The following is a 13,738-nucleotide window of genomic DNA, read 5'->3' as shown; positions in this document are numbered from 1 at the left end:
TTGGTGGCTGTAACGGTTGCCAGTAACAAAGTCGGTGATGTTAATTTTAATTTTATCCATTCATCCCTCCAGTCAAATCTCAAACATTTATTGGATACTTAATTTGCTAGGCTTGGTCTATAGATGCCCAGGGTACAAAGATAGGACACAGAACCTACCCTCAAGCAGGTCTGTGAGCAGATCTCTGATGGTGAGGAATTGGCATTTAAGAACAAACTAAACGTTTTGTCAAAGTTGATGCCGAGTTTCCTACCATCTCTATTGAGAGGAGAAGTAAGGATTATCTTGCTAAATTGTCCCACGATAACATATCCCATTTATCTTTAAAGTCTCGTCTAGCTACTTTAGATTCTAGGCCCACCAGACAACCAGTGAATAGTTTAGGTCCCAGGAAGCTTTTGCTCAGAGTTTAGTAAGTCCCCCACCATCTGTTCCACTCCATTTACTCCACAGCAGTTGAGAGAATCCTAACTGCTTTGCGACCAAATTTAGGACTCTCAAGTCTCACTTCCTCTTTGAAGTCTCTCGACTTAAAGCAGAATTGTTGTTCTCTTTTACTGTGCTCCCCTGGTGGCTCAGAGGGCAAAGTGCCTGCCCGCAATGCGGGAGACCCGGATTCGATCCCTGGGTCGGGAAGTTCCCCTGGAGAAGGAAATGGCAACCCACTCCAGTATTCTTGCCTGGAGAATCCCATGGATGGTGGAGCCTGGTGGGCTACAGTCCATGGGGTCGCAAAGAGTTGGACACGACTGAGGGAGCTCACTTCACTGCACATTATATAGCACTGTCCATTTACATGCCTATCTCCCTCAAGTGCCTAGTGAACCAAAAGCGTGTTTATTTCTGTATCTCCAATGCATAGCAGGGTGCCAGGCACGCAATGGGGTGGTGGTTTAGTCCCTAAGTGTCCAACTCTTGCAACCCCATGGACTGTAGCCTGCTGGGATCATCTGTCCATGGGATTCTCCTTTGATCCTCAGTATCCATTTCTTGAATGAACTAAACATTCTCAAAAGAATAACTAGCGAAACTTTTACTGTTTATCTGTCCAGAGATCGCAGTCAAAAATACATATTGAATCTCTATGTAGCCACTGTGCTTGGTATGAGTTGGTACCATGTGGAGGTTTTCAGACTTGCTGCTTCTTCTGCTTAAAAAGCCCAGAGGTTAAAGCGATCCAGAGTGCAGAGACTGTAGAACCTCGGGTTCCCTCAGTTCAATTTAGTTCCTCAGCCCTGTCTGACTCTTTGTGACCCCATAGACTGCAGCACACCAGGCTTCCCAGTCCATCACCAACTCCCAGAGCTTGCTCAAATTCATGTCCATCCAGTCGGTGATGCCATCTAACCATCTCATCCTCTGGCCTCCCTTTCTCCTGCCTTCAGTCTTTCCCAGCATCAGGGTCTTTTTTAATGAGTCAGTTCTTCACATCAGGTGGCCAAAGTATTGGAGCTTCAGCTTCACCATCAGTCCTTCCAATGAATAGTCCAGACTGATTTCTTTTAGGATTGACTGGTTTGATGTCCTTGCAGTCCAAGGGACTCTCAAGAGTCTTCTCCAGCACCACAGTTCAAAAGCATCAATTCTTCAGCACTCAGCTTTCTTTATGGTCCAACTCTCACATCCATACATGACTACTGAAGAAACCGTCAGTTTAGTTCAGTTGCTCAGTTGTGTCCGACTCTTTGCAACACCATGAATCACAGCACACCAGGCCTCCTTGTTCATCACCAACTCCCGGAGTTCACTCAAACTCATGTCCATCGAGTCGGTGATGCCATCCAGCCATCTCATCCTCTGTCGTCCCCTTCTCCTCCTGCCCCCAATCCCTCCCAGCATCAGGGTCTTTTCCAATGAGTCAGCTCTTCGCATCAGGTGGCCAAAGTATTGGAGTTTCAGCTTTAGCATCAGTCCTTCCGAAGAACACCCAGGACCGATCTCCTTTAGAATGGACTGGTTGGATCTCCTTGCAGTCCAAGGGACTCTCAAGAGTCTTCTTCAACACCACAGTTCAAAAGCACCAATTCTTCGGCCCTCAGCTTTCTTCACAGTCCACCTCTCACATCCATACATGACCACTGGAAAAACCATAGCCTTGACTAGATGGACCTTTGTTGGCAAAGTAATGTCTCTGCTTTTTAATATGCTATCTAGGTTGATCATGCTGTCTAGGGTGGTCATAGCTTTTCTTCCAAGGAGGAAGCGTCTTTTAGTCTCATGGCTGCGGTCGCCATCTGCAGTGATTTTTGGAGCCCAAGAAAATAGTCTTTTACTGTTTCCATTGTTTTCCCATCTCTTTGCCATGAAGTGATGGGATCTGGATGCTATGATCTTAGTTTTTTGAATGCTGAGTTTTAAGCCAGCTTTTTCACTCTCCTCTTTCACCTTCATCAAGAAGCTCTAGTTCCTCTGCGTTTTCTGCCAAAAGGGTGGTGTCATCTGCATATCTGAGGTTATCGGTATTTCTCCGGGCAATCTTGATTCCAGCCTCCTTAAGTCCTTTTTTCCTGCTCCTATGCTCCCTGGTTAGGATAACCGCGTCGCGATCTAGGGCTCGGATTGGCTGGGCAGGAGCCGCCAGCCAGCACCGCACCGCCCCCAGTCTGAAGGCCTCGCCCCCGCGCCCCCTCCCCGCGCGTCCCTCGGGGCTAGTGGCTGCCATCCCCCTTAGCTCCGCTGGAACGCTGTGCTCGCGGTCCTATCTCTCTATAAAGTTGTTGTTGCGGCTTCCGCCGCGGGTGGAGGAAGATGGCGTCGGGTGGTGGTGGCTGTAGCGCTTCGGAGAGACTCCCTCCGCCCTTCCCCGGCCTGGAGCCGGAGTCCGAGGGGGCGGTCGGGGGCTCAGAACTCGAAGCCGGGGACAGCGACACCGAGGGGGAGGATATTTTCACCGGCGCCGCGGCTGTCGTGAGTTCTCACCCTTCGGGGCAGGTGGGGGAGCGCCCCGAAAGGAAAGAGAGGCTAAGCGAGGGTCGGGGAGGCTGGGCAGAGCGGGCCTGGCAAGACCTTGCGTTGGTGACAGTAGTCGTGGCTTGGGTTCTAGGTGAACACGGAGACGGAGGACCTTGGCTTCCCCACTCCTCGGCGGACAGTAAGAAGTGAGGGGTGTGGTGGTTTCTCAGCAGAGATCCCGGACAGCTAAGAGCCGCCAAGGCAGGCATTTGGCCCTGCCGTGTGGTGACCCCACGGACCCACGGGGCTGTTTTGCTGGTGGTTATCCTGCCCAGCTGATTTAACAGATCAAAATAAGGGAATGGGGTGCGGACTCTCCTTTCTCTCGCCTTACTGTACCAAGGATTGATGAATGGTGTTATCTGGAGTTGCCCAGGATAGTGACCTGTCCACAAATCCTTTCCTTAGCTCAGTTTGTTGTTCTTTAGTCGCCAAGTCGTGTCTGACTCTTTGAGACCCCATGAACTGTATCCAGCCAGGCTCCTCTGTCCATGGGATTTCCCAGGCAAGAATATTGGAGTGAGTTACTAGTTCTTTCTCCAGGGGATCTTCCTGACCCAGGGATCAAACTCTCATCTCCTGCATTGTCAGGTGGATTCTTTACCCCTGAGCCATCAGGGAAGCCCCCTTTAGCTCAATGTGTGTGTTTGCGCTCAGTCCTTGACTCAGTAGTTACCAGTTATTACTAAAGGCCCATTCTGGATATTTATGAGAATTAGGTTGACTCCTTTGATCTCCAGGAAAATTCTGCCAGATGTTGGTTGAAAAAAAGGTCCTGCCATGTAAATCACTACATAGAGAAAGCTCTGTCTCGTAAAGGGATGTGTGTTTAAGTACCTCACTGGGAGCAAATCTGTAAATGCAAGGAGGAAATGGTGTTTTTCATAGTAGTATTGGGTATTGCTGCTGCTGCTAAGTTGCTTCAGTTGTGTCTGACTCTGTGCGACCCCAAAGACAGCATCCCACCAGGCTACCCCATCCTTGGGATTCTCCAGGCAAGAACACTGGAGAGGGTTGCCATTTCCTTCTCTAACATCTGGGTGTTAGGTATTGGGAAAAACTAATCTTTATATGTGGAATGCGGAAATCAGTACAGTAATCAGTTCTGGAACCTGTGGAGATGTTTGGGTCTGTTTTAGAAGGAATACTGACTCATATTGTTTGGTACAGTTAGTTCCAGATTGAAAACTTCTTCAGTGCTAGGAGTGAATTGATGTGTTTTTTTATCTTGGATAATGCTTATCTTCATAGTAGCTACACAGTATGTGAATGAGTAAACAGCTTTAAATTCTTTATGCAGGCATGCATCTGAGAAATTTGAGGCTTGTCTCATGTCAGAAAAAGTTTGTTTCATCTCAGAATCTTCTGGGATAATTAATAGAATTTTCCATGTACTGATTTAGGAATTAAGTTCATAATCCCATCTAAAAAGTATTTGCTGATGCTAATATAACAACTCAAACTATCTAATGAAGTCTCTGTTATTCCAAGAAATAACTTTTGCTGCTGATTTAGTTGTTTTCTATCCCATTTAAAACAAATCTTTAGTCTATTCCTTTAGTAATTCTCTCATAAACCATGAAGAATTCCCTCATATCAGCCATTGCTGATAACTGCTGGGCTGGTAGATAAACTGAACATCTAAAAATTGATACTCTGGCCCTGAAAGTGATTGGTCACATAGGCAAATGATGATTTATTTTTCAAAAAAGACCCTGGAAGGATGTGGTTTTATTTTCCTGAAGTTCTCTAAATAAGTTCAAGAGATTGTGATTTGATTGATCTCATCAGGTTACTTCCCAGAGTTATTGATACTTCTGTCTCCTAACACAGTGAAAATACTTTGCATAATTTTCATCTAAGGGAAGGAAGAGGGGGTCATAGTGAACTTGTTCTACCACAGAAGGTCAAATTATTTTTTATTTAGATTTTGATCCAGGAAAATTGAGTTGCTGAGGGACCTAAAATGCTACCTATAAATTTATTTTAGCAGCCTGTCCTGAAGTTAATCTTCAGGATTCCAAGACCCCAAGATTCCTCACCAGTTAGGGTGTTAAATAGTCATTAATACAGATTATATTATAATAAGGGCTTTACTTTGTGAGCCAGTGTGAGGACATGGATTGCAGTGCTTCTGTATCTTAAAAATCATTAAAAAATAAAGTTATAAAGTGGGCCTGAAGGCTGATTTAAATCCAGACTCTGTTATTTGCTGGCTTAACCTTGCACAGGGTACTTACTTACTTTGTATAGTTTTCTCATGTGTAAAATGTGAATAGTCAAGAGTACTTATGTCCACTATTATTGGGAGGATTAAATTAGAATACCTGTAAAACACATAGAACAGTTGAGCATTTTGTAAACTGGAATTACTTGAAGAATTAAAAAACCCACAAAATCGAATAATGTATTAGAAAAGTTAATCCTAAAAATGATTAGTATCAAACTAGTAATAAGATTGATTTGATTAAAAGCCCTCAAAGTAGGCATATAATGACTTTAGTGGCATCTTACTGATTTAAGTTTATCTTCATACTGTGTTTTGTTGCATGTTGGAGGCAAAGAAAGGAGCACTGAAAAACTGAGAAGCTGAGGCATGTAAATTTTAAAACTCATTTATGGTATGCATGTGATTTCCTGGACATTGATGTAACAGTTGCTGCTGTTAATCATCCCATCTGCTCTCTTTTAGAGCCCAAGAGGCTTTGTTAATTCAGTAATAAAAATATGATTTGATTTACAACTGAAGGAGCTGCCCATGATCTGCATTTTAGGATATACAAACCAGTTATTTGAATGGGAGGTGTGCAAGCTTAATCACTCAGTCATCTTTGGGACCCTTCGGACTGTAGCCTGCCGGGCTCCTGTGTCCGTGGGATTTTTTGGCGAATACTGGAGTGGTTATCTATTTCCTCCTCCAGGGGATAGTCCCAACCAAGGGATGGAACTCGAGTCTCTTGTGTCTCCTGCATTGCAGGAAGATTCTTTACCCACTGAGCCATCTGGGAAGCCCCCAGACTGGAGTTAAAAGAATTATTAAAACAAATCTGAAATCATTGTCTTAAACCTGAAAACCAGCTTGGGGAAGGTCTGATTCTTAAGAATACTTAAGGCCTTACCTTCTTTATGCCTCTTACTTTGTGGTCTTAGGAATTAAATGGTCTAAAATTCTAAATATGTTACCTGAGTCTTTGGACCTGAATCTAGATATGTATGGATTTAGTGAAAACTTTCTTAGTTCTAGAAAAGGGTTAATTTTTCCTTTAGTAAAAGGAGAGACTAAATTGGAGCCACTCTTTGGGTCTCCTAACTCTTAAAATTATTATGTTGAAAAGACTAAATGGTATACATATTTTTACATCTCATTTGACCTCACTGGTTTTATTTGCATACGGCATCTGGTCTCATCACTTCATGGGAAATAGATGGGGAAACAGTGGAAACAGTGTCAGACTTTATTTTTTGGGGCTCCAAAATCACTGCAGATGGTGATTGAAGCCATGAAATTAAGACACTTACTCCTTGGAAGGAAAGTTATGACCAACCTAGATAGCATATTCAAAAGCAGAGACATTACTTTGCCAACAAAGGTCCGTCTAGTCAGGGCTATGGTTTTTCCAGTGGTCATGTATGGATGTGAGAGTTGGACTGTGAAGAAAGCTGAGCGCCGAAGAATTGATGCTTTTGAACTGTGGTGTTGGAGAAGACTCTTAAGAGTCCCTTGGACTGCAAGGAGGTCCAACCAGTCCATCCTAAAAGAGATCAGTCCTGAGTGTTCATTGGAAGGACTGATGCTAAAGCTGAAACTCCAGGTTTTGGCCACCTGATGTGAAGAGTTGACTCATTGGAAAAGACCCTGATGCTGGGAGGGATTGGGGGCAGGAGGAGAAGGGGACGACAGAGGATGAGATGGCTGGATGGCATCACCGACTCGATGGATATGAGTTTGAGTGAACTCCAGGAGTTGGTGATGGACAGGGAGGCCTGGCGTGCTGTGATTCATGGGGTCGCAAAGAGTTGGACATGACTGAGCAACTGAACTGAACTGAACTGAAACCTGAATGATAAAATTGTTGATAATAAGTTCTTTATCTGCCCTTCCAGAAGTTCTGATATGCCCATCTCTTTTAAGCAATATGTCAGGATCACCATTAGACTTGCCCTCTGAATAAGAAAACTATGAACAGCCTTGCTCATATTGAGAAAATGGAGGAAAACAGATTAATGATATCCTCCGTTCAAATTTTGGCAAATCTGGTGACTTCTTTGTTTGATGATTTATTACACCAGTTAGATTTTCCTCACCACTTTTACTCTTAAATTGAAACCCTCATAATTAGAGAAATGGCCCAAAAAAAAAAAAAAAAAAAAAAGAAATAGGATAAAGACAAAATAGCAAGGGATTTGAAAAGTCATATCTTAAAAAAGATTGCTTTTGGCTAATCAAGACTTATTTACATATTCCCACTGGTGTTTAAGACTAAAGAACAATATCACTTGGCTTTTATTGGTAGTCAGAAGTTAAGGATAACAGCTAGCTTCTGATTGACAATGTTTTATGGGCTGCAGAGAATTATATAAACCAAAGTTATATATTAACATTTAGACAAAAAAGGACATGGTGTTTTTAGAATCCAGTCCTACCTGTATGATCAATATACATGTATCCCTGGAGGGAATCGTGGTATAAAACACAACAAAAATTTATCATTGTGACCATTTTAAATTGTATACTTTAGCAGTGTTGAGTGTACTCACATTTGTGTGAAACAGATCTCCTGTAGTTCTAAAATTCTGTACCTGTTAAGTAACAACACCCCTTACCCCTCTCCCCTTAGCCCCTGGTAACCCCATTCTCCTTTCTGTTTCTATGAATTTGACTGATTTAGATAACCTCATATAATTAGAATCATACAGTATTTGTCTTTTTGTGACTGGTTTATTTCACTTAGCACAGTATCCTCAGGATTCATCCATATTGTAACATGTATCGTAATTTCCTTCCTTTTTTAAGGCTGAATAATATTCCATCAAATGTGTTTACCACATTTTTGTTTATCCAAACATCCCCCAGTGGACATGTGGGTTGCTTCTACCTTTTGGCTCTTATGAGTAGTGCTGCTGTGGGTGTGCAGATATCTCTTTGAGACCCTGCTTTCAGTTCTTTCAGATACATGTACTCAGAAGTGGGTTTGTTGGATCATAAAGTAGTTCTATTTTTAAGCTTTTGAGGAACCTCCATACTGTTTTCCATGGCAGTTGCACCATTTTACAATCTTAGCTCTTTTTTAAAACCAGATTATTTCCTTTAGAGTACTTACAGGATAACTTTTTTAGATCTGGATGTACTTTGGTAAATTCATTAAAAGCCCTAAGGAAATTGATAGTATGGCTGGCAATATTTTAATTCTTTGTTCGCAAAAAAACAGATTTATTGCTTTGTTGCTTTAGCTAATGATATAGTCATTTATGACTAATATTAGTAAGCAGTCATGGGTAAGTGTCCATCTAGTGTGTGGTATTTTCTATAAGCATGTTGTCTCAAACACTTATTTTTGGAACTGACATCACATCAGGTGGTCAGATCTGATCAAAAGATCAGAAGTCGAAATGACACATTTTCCACACAGGTCTGATACAGATGCTCTTGGAAAATCAGTAATGGTATTATGACTAAAGATTCATTTTAATGCTCAGCTCAAATTGTAAACTTCTAATAAGTTTAGATTTTTCTGAAGTACATAGACTCATTGGTTTCGATCATAGACTAGTACTAGCAGTTAGCTTTCAAGATTATGGAGGAGAAGCTAACAAAAGTAGTTATAAAGCACTTTTGGAGGAAAGAGCATGAGAAAGACTTTTGAAAATGACTAATAAGAACCCAGGATGGCAGGGGATCAGATGGTTGGATGACATCACCAACTCCATGAACAGGAGTCTGAGCAAGCTCTGGGAGTTGGTGATGGACAGGGAAGCCGGGCCTGCTGCAGTTCATGGGGTTGCAAAGAGTTGGACACGGCTGAGCGACTGAACTGAGTAAGAACCCAACTTAAAATTTATTTAAAATTAGAGTTTGGAGCTTAAGCAAGAAGCAACAAGGTTGTGATCTGGCTTCTAGTTTCTGTAGGGAGTTGCTTCCCCTTTGCTTATTCAGATATCAGGGTAGTTCTAGTGTCTTGGCCTCTTGCTGTTTGGTTGGCAGGGGAGAGAGGAAAAAGAGCACTCTAATTTCTCTCCTTTGATCGTCAAAGCTTCTTAGCCCTCTTTAGTAATTGCTGGCATAAGTAAATCATGAGTTGTTTATAGTTCCTAGAGCAAGTAGCCATAAGTATCTCATTTCTGGGAAAAGCCTGTTGCTCAACTTTTTCTGGCTTATTCTTTTGCTTAGTCAAATGGACATCTGGGGCTTCATTTTGCTTTCAGAGCAGATTTGAACTGGATTCGTTTTGCTTTTTCAGTTTAGAAGCTAATGTACCATTAGTACTCTGATCCTTCTGCAATTTTGGACCCTTCTAAGTTATATTAGTTTGAGATACCAAAAATTTGGTATGGAAATTACACCAGAGGATTCAGTAGAATATCTGTAGCTACATTTTGTTATCTCATGGATAACCTTTCACTTTGAGGTCTCCACTGCGCTTGCTCATAGTTTTCCTTAACTAGCTCAGTACTCAGCCTCAGACTTAGTTACCCTTCTGGCTCCCCTTTTACATTTTCATTAGTCTTAGAGGAACTAACTCAGAGGTTCTTTATCTTTTGTATGTCATGGACTCATCAGCAGTCAAGGAAGCCTATGGACCCATCTCAGAATAATGTTCTTAAACATATAAAATACGTAATATTACACAGGAAACCAGTTATACTGAAATCTAATTATCAAACATTAAAACAATTTTATATTAGTGACATATGCTTTTTTAAAGTGCTTTAATTCATCTAGAAAGTGAAAGTGAAGTCGCTCAGTTGTGTCCGACTCTTTGCGACCCCATGGACTGTAGCCTATCAGGCTCCTCCGTCCATGGGATTTTCCAGGCAAGAGTGCTGGAGTGGATTGCCATTTCCTTCTCCAGGGGATCTTCCCGACCCAGGGATCGAACCCGGGTCTCCTGCATTGCAGGCAGACGCTTTACCATCTGAGCCACCAGGGAAGCCCCATTAATATCTAGGGATAGGTCTAGTAACCGTGATTTTTAAATGAAATTTTGAGGTCTATAACTATAAGATCATATAAAAATATCTAATTTCTGTTAGTTATGCTCATGTACTGCTACTACTCATAATTTGTTGCCTATCTTTATAATTGAAGAAAGTGCTGAATTTCAGTTAGAGGTTAATGAAAAATAAATTGTAATTTTATTCTCATTTTAATTCATAGACCCCCTCCTGAATTCTGTGACTCAGGGACCCCAGATTAGATTCCCTACTTTAATTCCTTAAATTATGGGGGGGGGGGGGCGGGTAATACTGTGAAATCATTTAGGTTAGTTGGATATTCACCCAGTTTGTAGAATAAGATGCATCAGATCCAGTGGACACTAAATGTCCATTCTCCTAAGCATAGGCACTGTTAGTGTATCTGTGCCATTTTTGAAATGTGGTGTGGAAAGGAGTTGCTACTTGTGGTAGGAATCATAACTGCCTCCTCCCCAACATGCCTACTCCCAGTCTCAGAACCTGTGAATGTTTTATATTACCAAGTAATTAGGGTTGCTAGTAAGCTGATCTTGTGTTTGGTCACTTCAGTCATGTCTGACTCTTTGGGACTCTGTGGACTATAGCTTGCCAGGTTTCTGTGTCCATGGCATTCTCCAGGCAAGAATACTGGAGTGGTTTGCCATGCTCTCCAGGGGATCTTCCCAACCCGGGGATGTCTCCTGCACTGCAGGTGAATTCTTTACTGATGCGCCACCCGGGAAGCCCTGGCTGGCATTAAGGGAAATTATCCCGGATTATCTGAGTAAACCCAGTGCAACAATAAGGATTCTTTAAAAATGGCAGAGACAGAGAGCGACTGCCTTCAGGCGAAAGGCGCAGAGAGCTGTAGCATTTTTGCCTTTGGAAATGGAGGAAGCAGCCATCAACCCAGGAATATAGGCAGCTTCTAGAAGCTGGAAAGAGCAAGGAGACATATTCTCCCCTCAAACCTCCAGAAAGGAATGCAGACCTAATGATACCTTGATTTTAGCCCAGTGAGACCTGTATTGACTTCCACTGATGCTGCTACTGCTAAGTCGCTTCAGTCGTGTCCGACTCTTAGCGACCCCATGGACTGCAGCCCACCAAGCTCCTCCATCCATGGGATTTTCCAGGCAAGAGTACTGGAGTGGGGTGCCATTGCCTTCTCCAATTGACTTCCACAGACTAGAATAAATTTGCATTGTTCCATCTGTTCAATGTGCAGTAACTTGTCACACCCATGATAGAAAACTAATATACTGCCTCCACTTAGCTCATTTCTCCCCAGAAGTACATGTGGCAAAAGGAACAGTATCTCATGATTCCAGGGTAATTTTTAAAGACTTCATGGCTGCCGTAGTTTCTGAGGTTGACTTATTCCTAGCTGTCCTTGTCACACCATTCTGTAGCTCCATTTTGCCTTAACTAGATTATCCTAATTTTTCCGTTGGAAAGTGAATATATACCCTTGTTCTCCAGAAGTGCTGTTACCAGAATTTTATTATATGGATTCATCCTCTAAATGCTATTGAGAATTTCAGCTATATGATCCTTCTGCAGTCCCTGGAATGTAAAGCAGCAGTTCTTCCTGCAGCAAAGAGCAGTTGAGCAACATGAGGAAGAATTACAACTAGTTAACCTGTGCAGAAGAGACCTGGAATCACAGCAGTACTTGGCAGGACTGAATGACTGTGTCAGCTCTGAGGGACAGGAAGCCCACATCTGTCCTTCCCTGAACTAACAAATTGTATTAGTAGCCTGAGCCTCATGGTTTGAAGCTGGTAATTGGCAAGGAATACCTGTTTGCTCTTAACAGAAGTGCTCTCTTGCTGGCAGATCTTTCTCGGGCCTCTCTGAGAATTAGGATTAGGCTGTCTTGTAATTATAAACAGAAGCACTTGAACTTTTTTAAACAGACTTATCAATAGAACCACCTGCCGGAGTCAACAGCCAAAGAGAGTCAGCAACCATTGAATATTCTAAACTAGTATTCTGTCACTAAAAGAAAGAATGCTTCCTTTATTAAGAAAAAGGGGAGTGGGCAGGTCCATTCTTTGACTTTATTAACTACATCATAAGTAAACCATATTCATCACAGAAAATAGTCTTATCTCTTGCCTAGAAATTTAACCCCCTTCAAACAGAGTTTTGTGACTTATTGACTATTAAGAGATTTTTAAAATATGGATTATAAAGCAAGCCTTATTTTTAGTATTGATTTTGCCATTCTGTAATCAGTGTGCCTTTGCCCCACAAAATGAGTCTGTGAATCTTTCTGTTTTGTAAATAAGTTCATTTGTATCATATTTTTAGATTCCACGTATAAGTGATATTATGTTTGTCTTTATCTATCTTACCTTACTTAGTATGAAGATCAGTAAGTCCATCCAATATGGTCAAGTATTCATTGTATATATTTACCACATCTTGTCTACCCATTTACTTGTTGATGGACATTTAGGTATCTTCCATGTCTTGACTATTGTATATAGTGCTGCTATGAACATTGGGGGGAGGGTATATTTTCAAATTAGAGTTTTCTTTGGGTTTATGCCCAGGAGTGGGATTGCTGGACCGTATGGGAAATCTATTTTTAGATTTTCTAGGAATCTCTATACTGTTCTCCATAGTTGCTTCATCGATTTACATTCCTACCAACAATGTAGGAGGGTTCCATTTTCTCTATACCCACTCCAGATTTGTTCTTTGTAGACTTTTTCATAATGGCCATTGTGACCAGTGTGAGGCAATATCTCATAGTTTTGATTCACATTTTTCTAACAATTAGTGATGTTGAGCACCTTTTCGTGTGCTTGTTGGCAATCTGTATGTCTTTTTAGATCTTCTACCCATTCTTTGAGTTTCTTTTAAAAAAAAAATTTTTTTTTATTTTTGGCTACATCAAGTCTTAGCTGCAGTGATCAGGTTTCTCTCTAGTTGTGGCAGGCTGACTCAGTTGCCCTGCTGCATGTGGGATCTTGGTTCCCCAGCCAGGGATCAAACCCACGTCCCCTGCCCTGGAAGGCGGACTCTTAACCACTGGACCACCAGGAAAGTCCTGGGTTGCTTGTTTTTTGTTGTTGTTATTGAGTTGTATGAGCTATTTATGTATTTTAGAAATTATGCCCTTGTTGGTCTAATCATTTGCAAATATTTTCTCCCAGACAGCTGTTCTACCATTGCTCCAGAAAATGTTCTTAATCTTTAAACTTCCAAGTTTAGATAGTAAATCAGAAATGGAAAGCTGATTTTATTCATCTCCATGTCAGAAGAATGGGTTCTTCTAGGTGTTGTTTAAAAGGGGTAAAGTCTAACCAGTGCTTTTGCTCTTGCTTTAGTCTCTCTGGTGAGCTACCAGTAAATTATATTGACATACATATATTCTTAATGTATCTTGAGGTTTCATCTCTCCTAGATCTCCATCTCAAGGCAACCGGTATTAGTGGGAACTGAATTAAGAGAAGTCAGATGGGTTTTCATGAGATTCCCTTTACCAGAGCATGTATAGGACGGAAGTGTGTATGTAAGAAAGCGGTTGGCAACATAAGAGGCAGAAGGGAAGTGTGGGGTTTGGTTTTGGTTGTTGTCTGTCTCTCTGCAGTGATTTTTT

At 41.8% G+C, this 13,738-nt stretch overlaps 1 protein-coding gene across 2 annotated transcripts in view; it reads left to right on the top strand.

Annotated features, from left to right (window-relative positions):
• The first annotated feature begins 2,670 nt into the window (after positions 1-2,670).
• Positions 2,671-13,738, top strand: part of SNX1 (sorting nexin 1) — a 33,320-nt gene continuing 22,252 nt past the window's right edge. The window contains exon 1 of one of the 2 annotated variants that reach the window (XM_055537686.1): positions 2,671-2,907. In XM_055537686.1, coding sequence (XP_055393661.1) covers positions 2,749-2,907 — 159 coding nt within the window. In that variant the 5' untranslated portion in view covers positions 2,671-2,748. The remainder of the gene's footprint in view (positions 2,908-13,738) is intronic. The other variant, XM_055537687.1, reaches the window with a different exon arrangement.

The sequence above is a fragment of the Bubalus kerabau genome, chromosome 10, assembly GCF_029407905.1.
Source record: "Bubalus kerabau isolate K-KA32 ecotype Philippines breed swamp buffalo chromosome 10, PCC_UOA_SB_1v2, whole genome shotgun sequence".
Lineage (NCBI taxonomy): Eukaryota > Metazoa > Chordata > Mammalia > Artiodactyla > Bovidae > Bubalus > Bubalus kerabau.
Note: the sequence above shows the minus strand (reverse complement) of the source record. Positions and strands in the feature narration are given on the sequence as shown.